At 39.5% G+C, this 19,395-nt stretch overlaps 1 protein-coding gene across 2 annotated transcripts in view; it reads right to left on the reverse strand.

The window, feature by feature from the left end:
- Positions 1-911: 911 nt before the first annotated feature.
- Positions 912-19,395, reverse strand: part of adgrb3 (adhesion G protein-coupled receptor B3) — a 124,109-nt gene continuing 105,625 nt past the window's right edge. Inside the window, exons 20-31 of one of the 2 annotated variants that reach the window (XM_044373726.1) lie at positions 12,658-12,808; positions 10,812-10,881; positions 10,350-10,416; positions 8,972-9,057; positions 8,530-8,628; positions 8,012-8,183; positions 7,488-7,583; positions 6,617-6,656; positions 4,422-5,101; positions 4,231-4,266; positions 3,232-3,336; positions 912-1,944 (exon numbers count right to left, since the gene is read on the reverse strand). In XM_044373726.1, the coding sequence (XP_044229661.1) occupies positions 1,756-1,944; positions 3,232-3,336; positions 4,231-4,266; positions 4,422-5,101; positions 6,617-6,656; positions 7,488-7,583; positions 8,012-8,183; positions 8,530-8,628; positions 8,972-9,057; positions 10,350-10,416; positions 10,812-10,881; positions 12,658-12,808 (1,791 nt within the window). In that variant the 3' untranslated portion in view covers positions 912-1,755. Of the gene's footprint in view, positions 1,945-3,231; positions 3,337-4,230; positions 4,267-4,421; positions 5,102-6,616; positions 6,657-7,487; positions 7,584-8,011; positions 8,184-8,529; positions 8,629-8,953; positions 9,058-10,349; positions 10,417-10,811; positions 10,882-12,657; positions 12,809-19,395 lie in introns of both variants that reach the window. The other variant, XM_044373725.1, reaches the window with a different exon arrangement.

Here is a 19,395-nt window from a genome sequence, read left to right on the forward strand (position 1 = left end):
TGGTAATTGAAATGCACTGTAAATTTAGATATTAATGTCTAGACTGAGCTCTATATATAATTAACTTAATTTATGTTGTGATGATGTCAGAGCACGACTGAAAGGCCTCATTCATGTAAGCCTCTGTTTATTGTCCGCCTTTTTCCTCTTGTCGTCATTCTTCAGTGATGGTGCAGATCCAAATCACACCTCCTCCTCCTCCTTCTCCTCCTCCTCCTGTGTTCTCTCCATCTCTTCCTTTTCTCCCGCTGGGTGGACCACTGCTTCCCCAGAGGGGGGGACACATACTGATGTTCTCATTGCCAGAGTGCCAGCCATACTGCAGACCACCAGACAGAACAAACAAGATTTTCCCTAAGCCCTCACATCCTCCTCCCATCCGGGCTCTGTCTGGCCCCTGTCTGCCCAGGAAAATCTTAACTGATCTTATCAGGTGAACCTTCTGGAGGCACAAAAACCTATTAAGAGTTTGAATGTTTCCTATACAAATTCATAAATAAGATACGAGGGTGGATTTATGAGGTGAGTCAAGAGGAAACTTTACCATTCTAACCTTCAACTACAGTGAAAGGTAGGGTTTAAATCATAGAGAGAATGACTCACCTGAGCTAAAAGTCATCAGAGGGGACAGTATGTGAGACACCGGAGGGCACTTGAGTGACTCTTTTTGGATAATCTAGTCTATGCTAAAGTGAGGTGGAGAAAAGGTTGAATTATAGATAAGGTTATTAACTTAGAAGTCCAATTTTCTTAATTTCACCATGAATACTCAAACAGGGATAGCTCTATTTTCACACTGAGTCACGTTCCCATGATTTGATTTCATACATTCAAAAGCCCTCTTAATTAAGCGAGGTGAGTAATGAACTCCACAACCAACAAACCACATAAACTTGACACAACCTCTGAAGCAGTACGAACATATTTCCTCTTTTATTTACATTCCTTTTCAAATGTTAACATTTTTCGCTATAACTTTTGATCAGGTTGGCATTTTTTTTTCTCATTAAAATAAATTGGCACAAGTAAAACATATGTAGACAAAAGTTTATTTACACCATACAACATTTTGTTTTTAAATATTTTATACAGAGCTGCAGATGAGAGAGCTTGCTGGGATCCTTCAAGCAGATTCTGCAGTATTAAAGTTGTGAAATATATTATTTATATAAAAGTGAGTATTATCTTTATTGCATTTAAAGCAATGAAGAATGTAGCTTGACAAACATTCATTTTAATATGACAGAAAAAATCCTCTTTGCCTCCCATGTTTTATATTATAAAGTAAAAAGTGTAGTAATGGCCAAACAGACTGTTATAAACTTTTTAAAAACCTGCATAAATATATACATTGTGCTCCTGGGTCCAGTTTTATGAAATCAAAACTAGACCCAATGAAGCTGGGACGACATGGCATGTCATTTGCTTTGTGAGGTTTCATCTAGAGAGATTACCTTTTTTAGCCAATTCCTCAACAGATAATTTGAAACACATGATGGTAAATATTGTACACCAGGCTGCCCCACACTAAGTACACTAGTGAGAATACAAAAAGTAACACTGATGTTTTTTTCCCCTCGTTTTCTTTTTTCTCTCTCCTCAGTCCTTATATTGTATTGGCACATAATGTCCCTGCCACACTCGTATTATCCAGATATGTATGCCAAGGCTGTTAGAAAAGTCTGTTGCTTTATTCAGTGCAAAATACATCCCTTTCTCCTCCTTCCCTAGTTTGCATTTTCTTGTTCTTCACCTCTAGACCTCTGTTTGGAAGTCTCCCTCCTGGACGTCTAAGGGTAAGTTGACACACTTTTCCCACTCTGCAGGCGTCATCTCCAGTGAGTCCTTGGTGTCAGATTCTAGTACATTCATAGTGGCGTAATTCTGGTACTCACAGGCTGGATTGTAGCTCTCCCATGGGTTCTTGTTTGGCATTGCCTTGTCCTGTGAACATGGCCAGTGGGGTGTGATATTAGTTGCATGACATCCTCTACAGCTTTGTCAAAAAAAACAAAACTTTTCCAGTGAAGTGCATTCAAAAAAGCATTCTATGATTTCCTACCCACTGCTAATTGAAAATAATGGATTAATGCTGTGAAAAGCATCAAATAACAAAAGATAATGGTAGTGTATTAAATGTGAACATGCTCACACTATTATCATGGAGTCATAGCAGAATTGTGTTTTCCCCAAGTTCTGGTGCACTATATGGGCTTCATGTGTGAGCCATTCATCTGAATGTGCTCTCATTGACAGTCCCAAAGACACTGTTGCAAATAACAGAGAGAAGCTGCTCCCAGTCAGGGAATATAAAATGGATACTAATGTCTGCAACCAGCTCTGCAGTTGATTCATTTGGGGAAAAAAAGGAAAAGGGGGAGTGAGAATGTACTGTAGTTATCGCTTTCTTTACAAAAGAACTTGCACTGGTAACTAAGCAACAGGCCTCAAATTACATTGTGCTGTAGGGGTGATTGAAATGTGAGTGAAAAAGAATTAGATGCAACCAAAAACGCTGCTGTGTAGTTGACATTGTCTAATAGTCTAGCTGCGTTTGGTCACCAGCCCAGTTTCTGTTTGTTGCATTCCACACAGAAAACATAGCTCCCTGTCTGAGACAGAGATGGATAAAGCTTGACATCCCCATTGTCTACGGCTCCAGCCAGGTGTGGAGACAGATGGTGGGACTTTTGCTTTGCAGCAAGGTCACAGAGAATTCTCATAATTCACCTGACTTCTATCTCCAATGTGATAAAATATTTCATAAGAAAAGATCCCCCGCACACAGTTGAAGTAAGAGAAGAGCAAACTTAAGGTAGTATTTGTATAGATGTTGATAGATTAAATAATCTGCCATGCATTAATGGAAAAATGATGGGGGTGCTAAGTAGATAAATGTGCATGTAAATAAAAGTGCATTCATGGCCTTGCATTGGAATGGATGCACTCTATTGCAACAAGATTACCAAAGGTCTTTCTTCCCTGAGACTGGCCTTGTGGAGAAAATGCCTCTGTGTTTTTAAGGGGCAGCCCCCTCACTCACCCCCTGCCAACTGCCGGCAGGCCCACTATGTATAGGAAGGTTCACTTCCACATGAATACTTTAGCTACATAACCTCTCATTTGCACAATCACACATTATGTGTCCTGCACCGGATATCTAAATAGGATATTTGGATGTTGATTGCTTTAATTGGCTGACAGCCACCCCCCTGGTTTCCTGTTACTCACCATGCTGCCCATATTTGGTATGTCTCGAAATCGGTCCAGGGTTTGAAATTTCTGATTCAGTTCCTGGAACAGCTCCATGTGTCTTTTCCTGGTGTGCATGACTTTCTGCAATGGCAAGGGTTTTTTCTTTGGTATTGACAGCCAATAATGGAAATGCATCTTCCTCTCCACCCACTCCAACTCTGATCAATTTGTTAGTGTCATGGTAGTTTACTTAAAGGCCAGGTTTGAAACAAATCTACTCGTCTCTGCATATATACAAGTAACTGCCAAAATAAAGGAAACACCAAGATAATTAAGGACAAGGCGAAAGGACACTGAAAGCCTGAACTATTTTAATTTGCAATGTCCGGAGTATCTGAATTTAAGATAATTCTTCAATGACAAATTGCCTCATTTAGAGTTTTGTTGGCATAAGGGAAATGCTTATAATCAAACCTTGGCACAAGTCTTCCATTTTAAAGGGGTGGTGTGCATCTAAGCTAAAACAAAACGCACCCCACGCCAAAATAGCTGCCAGAAGCATTCATTTTACGTTTCCTTTACTTTGAATGTGTGTACTATATATATGCAGTAAAAACCTGATTTAACAATGCAAAGGAAATGCTGCAACCTGCCAAAGGGGGTTTGAATAAGTGTTTGCAAGCCAATATAATCATTGTTGAAACCAGTGGTAAAATCAGATGTGAAATGTGCAAATGACTTTAAAAGCATACATTTTGGAAATCAACGTATAGTTAATGGATGTACGAGATGGAGGAGGACAAAATGTAGATGAAAACTGTTGCCCTGTTTGTCAGTTGACAGCCTTGCTTTTACCTTAACTACACAGCATGTTAATAAATCTTGTTGGGTCAAGGCTGTGTAACTCCAATAAGCTTAAGAGGCACAACAAGTACTAATAAATCAAATGACAAACACAACTTCAAAAAGTGTCTTTTCTCTGCATAAAAAAGCTAGATGCATGTACTATGGAAAGAAACATGTATTTTTACATACCTCAAAGTCCAGATCAGAATATCGTGACTTTCTTCTCTGTGAAAATAAAACATGACGGTATTTAGTTATGAAATCAGCAGTTTACAAATATATGTACATAACATAGGCATACAATGTGTTTTTAAAATGTGTGGTAAAGTATGTGCTGCAGCTCTGTATCCTCTGTGCTTCTGCCACATGAGCATATGTACCTCTAAGGAGCTCATAGATATTGTTGACCCTGTCTCACTCCTTGAAAGACCCGCAGATTCCTCCATCTCAGCGAGGAAGTTCTTAACAGCCGTGCGAGGTTCAAAGGGCAGGTTTTGCATCTGCTCTGGAGCACTCGGATACTGCTGTTCCAGGTTCACATTCATGTGGTCCAAGCCCGACGGGCTGATATTGAAGTCAGGACTCATCTTGTAATGCATCAGCCTCTCATGTGACAGCGTATCCATAGTGATGTTCATCTTGGTGTCCTCTTTCAGAAGGGTGGGCACATTACCCGACCCCGACACTGCTGCAGCAGAGGCACGAGGCATGACTATGTAGTCTGTCTCCATCACCTGGCCCTGCAACGAGTGGCCCTCCATGTCATGGCCCCCCATGTCTTGGTCGCTCTGGCGCATGGCATCGTCGGTGCACAGGTAAACAGTGCGGCGCATGTCAGCGGTGCTGTCAGCGATGCACTGCTCTTTCAGATCACCCACTCCCATAGGCATGTGCAGAGCTGAAGGCTGCTGGATAATCACTTTGGAGATGATGTTGCCAGGCAACGTGGAGTAGTTGAGGCCCTCAGGGACCTTCTCATCCTCCTCATCGTTGAGGGAAATGCGGGAAAGGGTGCCTGTTATGGTGGCGGCGCGACAGGAGCCCATGTCTTTGTGGAGTGCTGCAGGGCAGAGTGATATGAGGATTAGCTGAAAATTCTCAATAATGAAAGAAGTGTTAGTTTGTCTGAGATTATCTAGCATATGACCAAAGGAACAAAATAATTCAAATCAATATCAACCAATTCTCAAAGGGTTTTGTGCTGCAAAGCTGGCAGGGCAAATAACTGTGAATATACACAGAGTATGACATTGCACCTAAATGCAAAGGGACGCATCAGCAGACACATCTATCTCAGGAGAATGTAGCAGTAAATAAGGTGGTTTGGTTTAATTTTCTCCCTGAAACTCTCCAACATATGTAGCATCTGTAATCCTAACTTTTTGATTGGTGATGACCTTGTAATGCACCAAATATTCAACCAAGCAAAAGCTGCAAGATACTCAGAAATACCTTCTGGTTATAAGAACATCCTATCCCCCACACTGTGCATTTTAATCTTTGCCACATGAATTGGTAAGAATTATGTGTGCTCATAAAAAGCCTGCAAGGAGATTACAAAGACAACAAATGAGATCTAATAATCACCTTTTTGTTTCAGCCTAATTTAATGCCTATTGTGGGCACAGAGGAAAGTTTATGAAAAGTTTATGCTGTATGGTGTGACAATGCAGAATATTAAGCTGCTCCTGACAATAATTCCTGTTCGTAAAAAACAAACTCAAACTCTGTGAGCCCAGAGAGTAATCTGTGAAGTGCATTTCTCGCTGACTGCAGCTCTACTTCATTCTGATTCTGGTCATGATTTATAAATGACTGTCTGCTCTGCCTTTTTGTATTGGGTATGTCCACTTTAGCTATACAAGACTGCACAGCATGAGCAACATGGGTCGGAAGAGCCAGACAGCCCCTTTCGTCTCTTAACAAGCTGTGTTTCTGAGCGCTCTGAATAATGGTCAGCTTGGTTATTCCCCACAGATCCATTTAGGAGGTGTTCTTCACTGGTTTGGAAGGGATTGGAGGAAAACGAAGCTCCAGGCTTGTGCAAGTTGCTACCTCTTGTTACATGCAGGATAATTTGTCCCATCTCTTAGGAACATTTCTTCATGATACTTTTATTAAACCATACACTTGTCTACCAACAATTACTGTAGCTCAAAAGTACAAAAGAGCTAGAGGCAGGAATCAGGAAGAAATATTACTTCCCACTCATATAAGTTAAACATTAGAGGAAGAAAATCCTCCCAAAATCTGAAACCTAGCACCTACACACCCATTCTATGGTGGTGTCAACATGAAAAACATAATTATGAGCGCAACTGCCAGAAGATGGAAAAAAAAAAGCTGCTGTTATTCACATTTACTGCAGTCATTTACTGCCGAAAAGCTGACAAATAAAGTGAATTTCCAACAGCTCTCTTTATACTTTTTTTTGTTCTCAGATTAAAGTCAGTGTTTTGGTAGCTGTGAAAAAACTCCTGTGGGGATTGTTGGTTGTTATATAACCTGAGCTATTTTTTACTAGGTTTTGCAAGGCAAGGAGGATCTTGTTAATACGAGACCATCTGCTCTTTACCTGATCGGCAGGCGATGTCCACGTCTTTCTCAAAGTCTGTCTGTAGGTAGAAGACAATCAAATGGTCAGTACTGCTACACGGTTTCTATTTTTAAAAAAATCAACTGTATCCTTAGCTGTAAAAGTGAGTAGCCAGATTAGGATCGATAATGTTTTTTTCATTATTTCCCTAGGCTGTAGAAAAATGCAAAGCAGTCATTTTTTTCCCCTCTGCTTCATCCTAACAACATATCAATGAAACATATATGAAAGAAAATGCAACTGCAGCAGCCAGGAAGCATTTTGTGCTTGCTGCTAATGCCTCTATTGAACCAAAGGGGCCCTGACACCATTCTGCTATTGTGAAAACTATTTCACTCCGAGGGGTATTAGAATACTAATGGAAGATCATTTCTATGATGTGCCAGTGGCATCGTCCCGCTAGATGAAGAGACTGGTGTCCCATTTCAAAGGTCAGGCAGGGAACAGTCCTCTATTACCCTGGGAGAGGAAATGAGAGGGATGCATTGCAAACATGGACATTAAGTTCAATCAAACTGAAATAAAAGATTGGGCTTAGGGCCTAAGAAAGCTAAAGGGAACTAATGCCATTTATCAGAAGGCCAAGTGCCTACACTGCATGTAATTGTAGCTTTACCAAAGCGTTGTGTGAGAAATTATAAACCAATGGGAAACAATGCCTCATATTTTAGAGACGATGTTAAACTGCAAAATAAAGATAAAAAAAAAGCTGCATGAAGAGCACAAGTTAAATTGAGGTCAATGGAGAAGAAGAGGGTGTGCATGTGTATCATAAATAACCAGGGAACATTGGGTCTGCTTAAATTATAGAGGATCTAATGGTTACAGATAACAGGGTAACTGTACCTACCATTATCTGAGCATGGCCATTAGGGAAGGTTCCTGTTGCATCACCACTGATTGGGTCTTGGCAGTTTCTGAGCCGACATCTGAAAGCATCTTGGACCTAAGGACAAGGGGTATCAGGTTTTTTTTTTTTCTTTCTTTTTTCTTTTTATCATGTGCACAATGTGTACAACATGTTTTAAACAACAAAAAGACATGCAAAGTTCATATTTTCTTTAATCCTCTGTCAAGTCTGAAAAGGTACCATATTTTACTTCTGAATGTGCAGAAAATCATGACACAATACCAAAACGACTTCTATTCCTGGTAGCAAAAACTTTTTGCATTTAGTATTTTTTAAGGTGGTTAAGATCTAGTTAAATCCTAAATGGATAAGAAAACAATCAAATCTTCTGCAATTGAATTTGTGATTAAGCCAATCTACTTCCTGCCATGTTTTTAAGTGAAAATGAAACACGCTCAGGTTGTTTCTCCCAAGTAAACAAAGCTCACGGTTGAAAGAAAAGAGAGATTAAACACATCCTCTACCTCTCTCCGTAGGACACAGTGCACCATCACAATGACAAAACCCTGCAGTGAGTCAAAGACAGCAAAGAGGATCTGAAAGAGGATGGAGCGCTTGTCTGTCATGGCGAGCACTGCAGACATCCAGGTCAAAGCCAGCAGAGGTAGGACGACGCAGGAGCTCCACAGGGACGCCCTGAGAGAAGGGAGGAGGCAGTGTGTAGAAGAAATAACAGCAAGCAAATTGGTGTGGATTAAACAATGAGGTCTGTAGTGCCAAGTAACATGGCCTTTTTACTCCGTACAGCAGCGGAGCTTTAATGTGCATGCTAGTAGTAATGTAAGCCAGTTACTTTCACACAAATAAGCATGTAACATCACATGTGTATGATGCACAATAGAATATTTTTTTCTATTCTGTAGATGTGATGTATTGGGACATCAGTTCTCTGCAGTGGACTGAGAGTTGTAGAGGTGGACACGCATGCAGATTCCCCCTGTAGCATTGTCTTATTGATTCAGAGACACTGACAGGCACTTACATTGCATTGCTAGCTGTAGTTGCTGATAAAGCAGTTGTTGATACAACGCCACATTTGGCACACTTGAGAGTTAATCCTGTATGCGGCTCACTCATCTGTCTGTGGGACATAAGAGACAACAGCATGACAAACAACAGCTAACAGCCACTACCCCGACTTGAAATTCTCCCCCCATCATATTAGCAACAGTAGAGGCAGCCAATGTGTGGGCGTTTTTAATGATTTTCATCTTGGACTGATTCTGCCAAGGAAATAAGAAGCCATGTCACTCCAGAGAGAGATCTGACCTCTTTATGTTTATGCTTCTAATTTCCTTTCAATGACAAGAAAAGGAGGTCTAAATCTCCATATGTGTAAAATCATATGTATATTTTTGCAGGAAGTTAAGAATAAGAATGTTTAGAAGAAAAACAGAGGTACTAACAAGGATGTGCTGTCATACCCTGCTCGATGCTTCAGCTTCTTGTCCAGTATGCCATCTCTGGACACTAGTTTATTAAACACCAAGATACCAATCACCATGTTGACCTGTCAGTAGGAAGGAAACAGGAATATTAAGTTTTCAACTGCAACAAGATTATTTCAATGTTAAAGATATTGTTTCCTGGCTTGACATTGTCTGTAAGTAGCAAACGACTGATGTCATTATCCCGCAGGCGTTTTTTTCTCGACTTTCCGTCTGCGCTGAGCTTTGACCTCTAGCTTCTACTGTTTGCTCATCTCTGTAACATTTCAGCCAATGGATGAGGCATGCCTGGCACACTCAGCCCAGCACAACAGCCTTAAGAAAAGATCTGCTTGACAAGGAACACTTGTCTTCTCAAAGGCACCTTCTACTATTATTAGCAGCGCCTACTCTAATAGAAAACTGAAGGAGATTTACAGTAGCTGTGTGGAAATTTTCTTTAAACATTTAGGCTACAATCTATTTCAAATCCCTCTAGCTGAGATAAAGAGCTTATTAAGTATTTATACAAATACATTTGGGTAAGTTTTTATTCAACAAGCTTTGTTACTTTGAGACGTTTGATTATGATGTAACAGTATCAGTAAAGTGATAACAGCAGTGTGGTGTTCATTCTCATAGCAGAGGTTTCTGCCATTTTTGCAAAGATTAACTCATTTTTTCACAAATGAAAACCACAGTACAGCAAGACTTGGTAAAGTATCTGTGTCCAAGACATTTAGTCACTTTTTCAAAATATCTGAAATCTTTTTATTTCAAAATCCAACCACAGAACAGAAGTTTGACAATGAAAGATATGATTCAGTATTCAGTGTCATCTGTCCCTCTGACACAGACTTTGTGATTTGCATAATCACATTCTTTGTGTGATTTTTTTTTCTTTTCTGTGTAACAATGTAAATACAAGATGATTAAAATACTTCAGTATATTAGATTTTGAACAAATTCAATGCATAAATACTTAATAACCTCACAGCTACATTATAGCAAATGAAAGGGAATTACTTGAGCACACTGCCTGATGGGACGCTCATAAGTTTGACTTTGAAACCAAAGTGTGTTCCCCCTGTTAGGCATTTTCATAAGAACATTTTGTCGAGTTTTAACGCATTGCAACCGTACTACACTGACACTACACTGCATCTTACTTTTCAAAACTATGCAAAGTATTCTGTATTAAGATGGATTTCTTCTGATTGTGCTTGAACGGGATAACTGACTGTATATTACATAAAGAAAAAAACACCTGCAGATTTTTGCCTTTTTAGCTGAGTGTATTTGTTGTACATTTACATTTCCCATGTATCCCCAGCATATGAAAGTTAGAACTGGACATCTGATAATCGAAACATACCAGAACAACAGCAGCTGCAGGTCCAACAAAGGCATACAGGAGCCCACCCTCCAAAGAAAGCCAACAGCTGCAGGGAAAGCAGGAAAAAACAGTAAATTCCACCAAGGCATTAACATCTGAGTTAATGGCGCACACCAGCATACAATTGTATTTTCCTCAATTGTCAGGGGAGAAGTACCATATGCTGTAACTCTATTTCCAAAGTTTCACAGGGTAATAAAATGCTAAAGAGATTTTAAGCAGTGTTTATGTGTTTGGTATCCAGCAGGGATACAGCTCACAAGAAATCGGGGTCTTGCTGCGCTATATAGAAATTTGATTGGGTTCATGGGACTTTGTTTATGGCACTATTTAGGATAAGTAAGCCACTGCAGAAGCACTTAATCATTACTCTTAAGTGTTACCATGAACCCACTGCATGTGTACTGAATAACAAGTACAGACATAAAAAGAACAACTTACTATAAGTTTGTCCCGTAGCCCTTTGTTTTGGTGAATCCCATTGAAACAGCAACCACTAAAGCTGGTAATCCTTAAAAAGAAAACAATCAATAGTTATTCGAGCAGTTCCACTTGCTTGTTGAAACTGAGAGCATGAGCCTGCTTCAGTGCAGAGAGTCTGCTCCTATGCCTTCCAGTCATTTTACATAGTGCAGCTAGATTCACTGCATTAGAAGCTACAGTATGACACTATATAGCTCTCTGAGACTATATGATGAACTGTATGCATTTTAATATTTCAATCAACATTCAGTACTCCATTAAGTAAAAGAGAACAGACTGTACTGTGCTTTGACAAAATGGCAGCAGTGCATCGAGTCCAGAAAAGCACGTAGTGAAATTTCATCACTGTGCTGTAAGAAATTCCACTGCCCTCCACACCTTTTATATGAAGGGATTTTTGCTGTATTGCTCCTCATTATAGATTGGTGTAATGGATTCGGTCCTTACTACTGTGTGCTCAGAATATTAATGCTTTTCCTCTTGGAACAGCGCAGGCAGGTGCTATTGATGTAATCAGTTTCCTGGAGGCATGAGGCGAAGACCCTGTGGCCATCCAGTACCTCTCTGCAGTGTTGAAGAGGTAAAGAGTGCCGAGTGTACACAAGCATGTCATAAATCACTGCGCAGGCAACAGCCTGGCGGAGACGATGCACTTCAAATAGGCTGAATTAAGAGACAACAGGTATGGTGTGCTGTGCATCGTTTAGAAATCAGTTTTGAACATTTTTTGTCTTCTGTTTGAATGCAGGTAGTAAGGTGAGGATTAGAGTTATTTTATTTTCAAGTCAAACTATGTAAAAATGTTGACATTATGTAACACATTTCTGTGGTCACATAAAGACAGTGTCTTATCACCAAATTGTCTATTATGGCATTTTTTCGAAATCTGTGATTGCAGAACAGCCTTTTGTCCATTTTTTTTTTTTTTTTTTTGCAGCAAGCAGTTGCACTGCAATGACTAAGAGAGCCTTGTTTGTTGCTAGGTAACAAGAAGAATGAGTGTGGGCTCTTTCATAATCAAATTGATCTTTTTTAAAGGAGAGATTTCTAGTAGTCTGTAAGAAAGAACCCTTTGGTCGAGGATTCAGACTGACATTTATCAAATGAAAAAAAAAATTGAAGTCGTTCAAATTTTGATAGAGACACTTTGCTTGTGTTTATTGACACAAGTGTATTCACTGGAATATATGGATGTATGATTGTCATTATTTTATTGTGCAGGGGACACAGCGTGGGAGGCAGTAGAAACTTCATTATCTGAGATCCAGTCTGATTAAAATCTGTAGCAATACAGATAATAATTACATTACAGGTAAATGTTATAAATGGTTGAACACTGGACTCAGCAAAGCTTTTCAGAATACTGTATGTGTGATCATACAGCTCATACTCAGACCCCGCTCCAATATGTTTTAGCTTTGTAAACATTTCACTCTCCTGAAATCTCTTTCTGAGGGTTTTGAATAAAATGTACTCTGCTGCAGTGTAAACGCTCGGCTCACACCCTCTTTATTAGACGTAAGGTCACTGCAACCTGCAAAGGGAGAACCACACCAGTCTGTCTCCCCCCACTGCTCAAGGCCGGTCCATTTACCCATCCCTTAGAGAGCTTGACTGGAGCACAAAAGCATCACAACAAAGAGCCTGATAGGATGAAGATCTAGCTGCCCCACAGAGAGGATGAGAACGGCAAACGGGAAAGACATACAGTTACTTGGAAAGACACCTTGGCCATAGACTTTGAAAGAAAATGGCAGCTGCGAGGTATGATGGGAGATAATGGAGAGATTTTTAGTAGACTTACCCCAACCCAGACACAGAAAACGCTTGCGGATGAGCCTGGTCCGAACCTTTCCTGTCACTGCCATGTAGGACTGCCAAGCCTCTGTGAGGACCCAGCAGAACGATGCCAGGAAGAAGAAGTGTAGAAAGGCTGTCGTCATGATGCAGACACCCTATTGATACATGAAAAAAGGAACAGAAGGAGACATATTTCTTGACTACAGGTTCAAAAGGAGATTTACCTAAACACAAATGCAGCTTACTAGAGATCCATTAGCTTTAAAACGGCTAATATAAAAATTTAGGTAGATAATGTGCAGCTGTTATACAATAGAGCATTAGATATGTCATTATTTCCTTGAACCATTCTTGTAGCAATGGTCTAGATGGTCTAGACAGGCAAATGCACAACAGAATTTGCCTGTCTAGACCATCTACAGCACTTACGTACCATCCCGTGCATTGAATTAAACAAAACATTAGTCCGAACTGCAGCATCAGAGGTGGCAATAGTAGAAAAGATCAGAGCTGGGCTAGCTGACACAGAAAACCATGGCATAGCATTCCTCTGCACTAACCCTTATTAGTATGCTGGGGATCCCACCTGGAGGCATGTGAGCCAAGGTCAACTGTTTTACACAGAGAGGAGGGGAACAAACCACAACACTGCTTAAATGATACAGAACGCACGTTGTCTGAGGCAGCAGATCGCATTCAGGCTCGACAGCATAACGGCACTTTTCAGCTTCATTAGCTTGTCCATCTTTGCTCTGCAGAAAGGCATCTCCAAATGGGATTGTTTAGAAGAGGATTAGAAATAAAGAAGTATCCTTAAGAATCTTGTCACTGCACACTGACATTTGTGAGTGAGAAGAGATTAAGCTTCTTTTTTCTTTTTTTCCAAGTTCCAGGCTGTAGATTGTTTGCAGTGTGAAGCTGGGGTAATCTGAGTGATAACTGCACAAAGAGGGAAAGATTGAAGTGTATCATCACATCCCAGGGCGTCCACGCCATACTGTGAGATCTCCCATACACCTTACATCCCCACTGAGAAAACCACACTAAATCCATCTAACCCCTGTAGTGTTCATGGGGTTCATACGAGACAATAATCCTACATTACCTCATGACATAAATGTGGATTCACTTAGAAGACAGTTATCAAATGTCATGTATTGAAGGATCAATTCTGATGTAGTACGTTCAGGTGAGTGTGTGTAATGCCCTTTATCCAGTGTCTTTTATACTTAAATGTAATTGGTGGGTTTGTGGCTTGTAATTTAAAAAAGTAGCCTATAAAATAATACAACCAAGCTTACATTAATAGGATATCATAATTTCCTTGTAAAAAGATGGTTGCCTTCTTCTTGACGTGCCAGCGACATAATATGCAATTATGCATATTAATGGCCAAGCCTAGTTGCAGAAAAGGTATGCAACTGTAAGAAAATATTTCATATTAATGTGGAGACATACATAGAGCATGGAAGTTAACAAGAACAGGAATAGACACGCTTTCTGATTCTTTAGTGCTAATAATTACAGCCTTTTATAATGTACTTGTATCTCCCAAAAATGTGCTGCAATTCTAAGGCAATTCTTTCTAATTTTATATTTACGTGAAGAGTGTTAAATACTGAAATACTACAAATGTCCCATAGGTATCAGGAAAGTGATCATGCTTTGGTGAAAGACTTATTATGACACTTTAGAGCTGCTAATGCTGTAGAGATGAAAGTATCAAAGCAGCACATGAAATCAAAGCATATGAATCTCCCAAGACACTCTGCCACCTGCCTATGTGCTAATTACAGTTGCAAACAGATGCCTTTGTAGAGGTAACACATATTTGAGCTACAGTATATATCCTTGAGTAATAAGCTTTGAATAAGGAATAGCATCTACTATACTATGTTATAGATTTTTAAATGCTGTGTTTGCGTTAGCAGAGGGATTTATGAATTCAGTGACCTGCATGACCACAAATCAATGAGGGAACAATCATAGTAAGTATATAAGTAAAAACAGCAATTTTAAATGCTGGTTTCTACATGATGGAGACAGCAGAGGAAGGAAGAAAACCGTGTGTGTCTGCCACATACAGTAGCTATACTGCCTGTCGACTTCCATCCAAAGCTAATTCTAGTGTTGCTGTTGCTCATGTGCTGTCCAAGGTGCTGAAAATAGAGCCTGCCTTGTTTCCTGGAAACAGGTCACATCCAACCGTTATGTTTCATGGTTCACTTGGGTGCCTATACCATCCAGCCTCATTAGCTCTCGAAAATAAAAAACTGTGCTTTTGAAAAGACAGAAAGGTACATTATGCAGACATTATGATAGTGCCAGTTGAACGTAGGCAGTCATACAAAAACGAGGTTGAAACCTAGAGTTCGAGCTGCCCTTTAGAAAGGCAAATGCCGGGGAGATGTTGAGCGCACTGTGTCAGTATCCATGGAAACAGAGGAACCGAGGAAGGGACCACATTAAAACATTGCAGAGCTGATAGACATGAAGGTAGCGTAGAGGGTGATGGGGTGTACTTCAAGCTAGTTCAATAATGGCACATTAAGGTCAGGACAGAAATTTGAAGAATTTCTTGCCGTGGCCTGACGACGCTCAGACTAAAAGGTCTGGGCAGAGTCTTGATACTGTCTCAAATATTAAGAACTGAAAGCTTAATTGCCATGAGCTGTTGCACAGTCTGCTTCATAATGCAATGAAAGGCCAGTGGAATGGAAAGAGGAGTGGTGAGTTTTACTATTAGTGAGGCAAAGAAAATCCTCTCAAAAATCAAGGATTCTAATTGGATTAAGCTAACTTGGAGATTGAATTATTTACCTCAGAGTGCCAAGCATTTTATTTGCCAATCACTATTAATTATTCAGTTATTTACATGATTTAGATTAATTGGTTGTATAAGAATACAGTTACAGTTAACAGTGTAACATTTAATACATATTTTCACTATTATTGCGATAAACTCTTGAAGGGACCTGAGAATTTGTTTACTACACATCAAGCAAGCACATTAATGACACTTTACTTACTTTATACTGTACGATCTATTACATTATATTACTAGAAGAATCTGAACCAGACCTGACAGTATTACTTTCAACAGTTCTGAATCACTGTGGGAGGAGGAGGCTGGTTGTTATTTTGATTGAAGCACCCTCCTTTTGAATCAAGCAACAAGTGCCCCAGCGTTTTATACAGCAGGTGCTTGGGTGGAGGACATTAAAAACCCCCACCAACAGAGTGGTGGTGGCAAAGTGTTGTTGAACCATAGATAAACGCTGAACAAAACCCAATAGCTTAGCTACTACAGTCAGAAAATGGCTACTTCTGTTGCTGATCTGTGGATGTACCTCACCAACCTGGAGTGAGTTCATACTTTCGACACTTCTGCCTACTTTATTACAGCACGTAACACTCTTAAGGCTCCACATAACCTAAACAATACAGTACATGAACCTATTCCCCTGAATATCACCAAAATGATTCTTTGCTGTATGTTGATTTTGTGTGTTTTCATTCACCAATCATTTAGTTATAATGAATGTAACTAACCTCTCTATAAGGGAGGTCAAGCTTCATGTACTAAAAATACACTATCCCTCAAATTTGTATACAGCAGTAACTGTATGTGTAACATACATGACCTTGAGCAGGCCTTTTTTATATTTGTACGAAGATTTCTTTAGACCTTATATTACAAAGTAAAAGAGAGAAAAAAAAGATACTCAATTTTATTCTCTATTTTTTTTCATATTAGCTCAAAATGCTCAGCACTCTAACTGTAACATTTTGCCCACTGCACTTGCAAGGGGCTGAATTTACTAATGTCATGGGTATTATGGCGAAATATTCAATTTAAAAGCAGAATTTTTAAGCTCTTAATAATTACAGGGATATTAATTTTTGACAAGATACCAGCTTTGATAAGCCATCTGTGCTGATACATAACATGCAGTGTTTGAACAAAAGGTGATCATTTCTAATCTCCTGATGCAGGAGATTTAGGCACCCAAAAATTAAATGCAGATATGTGGTACAAAGCTGTTCTTATTACAGTGTTTGTCTTTAGAAAAAAAAAGTATATCTGCTCACAATGTTCCTGACTAGAATCGTTTGATAAAAGCTAACCATTGTTTGGTGATCTGTTTTTTGACATCTCTTAATAGTGAAAGGACAGGTTGGCACACAGTAGACCCTGTGTTCCTTGACTTCCACCTACTTAACGTGTGTGTGTGTATGTATGTATGTATATATATAGATATATATATACTTTTTTTTTTTTTTTACTTATTATAGGATAATTATCTCTTACGCTCAGACTCTCTAATTTTACCTTCTCTGGGAATCCCAACAGCGTCTCTTTGTTTGTCTTCTTTTCCATAAACCAAGATGAACAATGACAGAGGACAAAGGAAATCAGAGACAGGCAAAGGTGACTCACTGATTTCCTTCTCCCAGAGGACACCTCCACAGCTAAGAGATGATTTCTATTAGACGATGAGCAACTCTGAATCCACAAACAGTGGAGCCAATTATATGCACTTCTTACAAGAGATGGAGGAAAAACAAGAGAGGCAGTGTCAGGCAGCATGGCAATTAAACCCACACAGGGGCTATGTTTTCTCCTCTTGCTGGCCTACCACTCAAACATTGGTTCCTACAGTATGTCTGATCAAACAGAAGAAATATTTCTCAAATATTATTACAACAGGAGACATAAAGACACATTCAAGGCGAAACAAAGGGAAGATGGTAATAAATTCATTGCTCTAGAAGTTTTATCCACTGCACCGTGGAGACCAGCAAGACAAATGCAGTTTGCTAACTTGAGTGGGCCAACAACAATGTTGACATAAAATCGACATATCACGACCTGATAAAGTTGATATGGCGAACGTGCTAGCAAACGGTTGCCTAGTAACAAATCCAGCAGATGCAGAACAACATTTGCTTTCATTTGGACTTGTGTATCCGGCCACCTGATGAATGTAAGTCAAATATGCACTCTCCTTTTAGCTTTGTCTTGGTTTCCATCCTCTACTGAGTGAAACATCTGGCTCTTTAGTTCTAAATGTTCTACTAGCTTCACTAGCTAGTCGCTATATTTATCTGTTTGCCAGTTGGTGCTGGGCAGGTAGAGTACAGACGGTATACCACTTTTTGCTGAAAACAGCTGCCTGCTGGTGCTGGAAACGAGGCTAATAAGAGTGTAAAACCAATACAATGAGCTAAAAGACGCTAAAATGTTGCACAGAGCTGAGAGGAGCTGCAGAGTCATGGATAATTCTCCATGGGTTTGTCTCTAAAAGTGAACTCTATCACTTTGCATGCATTATTTTATCCACTGTTGATATAAGAATATTGATTGTTGCAGCTTTAATGTTCAGTATAAATAACAATGTTGGTCCATTATAAATAAATGAATCAGTCTTGCTTTCATTTGGCCCCCTGTGAGTCAGTCAAGGTAGTTTGTCAAGTTACTCTGAAGACACTGAAATGACATATTCAGTATGTCAGTGGATTTTCTGAAAACCACCTAATTTCTTTGCAGATTTCAGAGACAGATATCCTATTAGGAGCATGCTGAGTGGGTATTCCATGTTAAGTGGTGGTCCTCATAATCAAGATAGAAGATGACTGGAGCCCTGATTAAATCTGACAAGGCTTCAAATCAGCTCAGCTTTAAAAATGCCCTACAGCTTTGCGCATTCATAGTCTTGGCTACTACTGTGTGCCAGATATGTAAGGGCCAGCAAGGAAACAGATGAAGTTATCATCTGTGGATGCTTTTTCTTGTTTTTTTAATCAGATTAACATGGTCTGCATAGTGTAGACGAATGCAGTTTCTGGTGAATTGTTACAGTCCAGTCCATACTTATTTTATAGTGTCACCAGGAACCAGACACTGTAGGTTTTACAAAACACACTTTTTTCATCCATGCATTCATTATTCATGATGCAATTTTCATTGAACATAGGAAAATTAATGGGGGGAAGCATTTTGATTTATGAGTATGGTCTAGTCCAATATAAGCCCCAACTGCTGGTAAGCCCATCTGCTCCCAGAATAAGTCATACCTATAAACACAGTGTAGCCATGCTGCACAGCACCAGGAAATGCATTTTGAATGATGGAATACCCGTGCAGACATTATTATTATTTTTTCACATATATTTGGCTCTGTTTTCACATCTGTTGATCTTTGCTGAAATCTATGACTGCTACAAAGTAAGAATGTCCGAATGCTAAAATATCAGCTTGTTAATGAGCCAAAAAAACTAAAGCGAATAGATTAATGAGGAGAAACAGTTGAACATAATGAAATAAAGAAAAAAAGAACCTGCGTGTTCCTTGCAAAAGGTAAAGGTATACCAAGAATAATGTTACACAATAAAAATATCTGTGTATTCGGACAATGTGTCATTCTGTAGTGCTGCCAAATGACTGAGAAGGGCATCTGTGTGGGCAGCTTGTAAATCCCAACTACTGTTTGCCAAACAATCTTTTACATTAGCCACTTGTTTACTGGCCATTTATGAAGCCTGAGAGAGGAAGTGATACATATTTATTGGAAGCAGTCCTTCTTTAACTATAGCAGCTGTCCTTTTGAATCTTGCTGACTACATCTGAACTTCAGCTCTCATTGATATCTGAACAAAAACAAGTTTCATATCCCTCTCTGTGATGACTTTGACTCATTTCAGTAATGCACAGTGCACAGCAAATCAAAATACGAGAGCT

Source organism: Thunnus albacares, chromosome 14 (assembly GCF_914725855.1).
Source record: "Thunnus albacares chromosome 14, fThuAlb1.1, whole genome shotgun sequence".
Lineage (NCBI taxonomy): Eukaryota > Metazoa > Chordata > Actinopteri > Scombriformes > Scombridae > Thunnus > Thunnus albacares.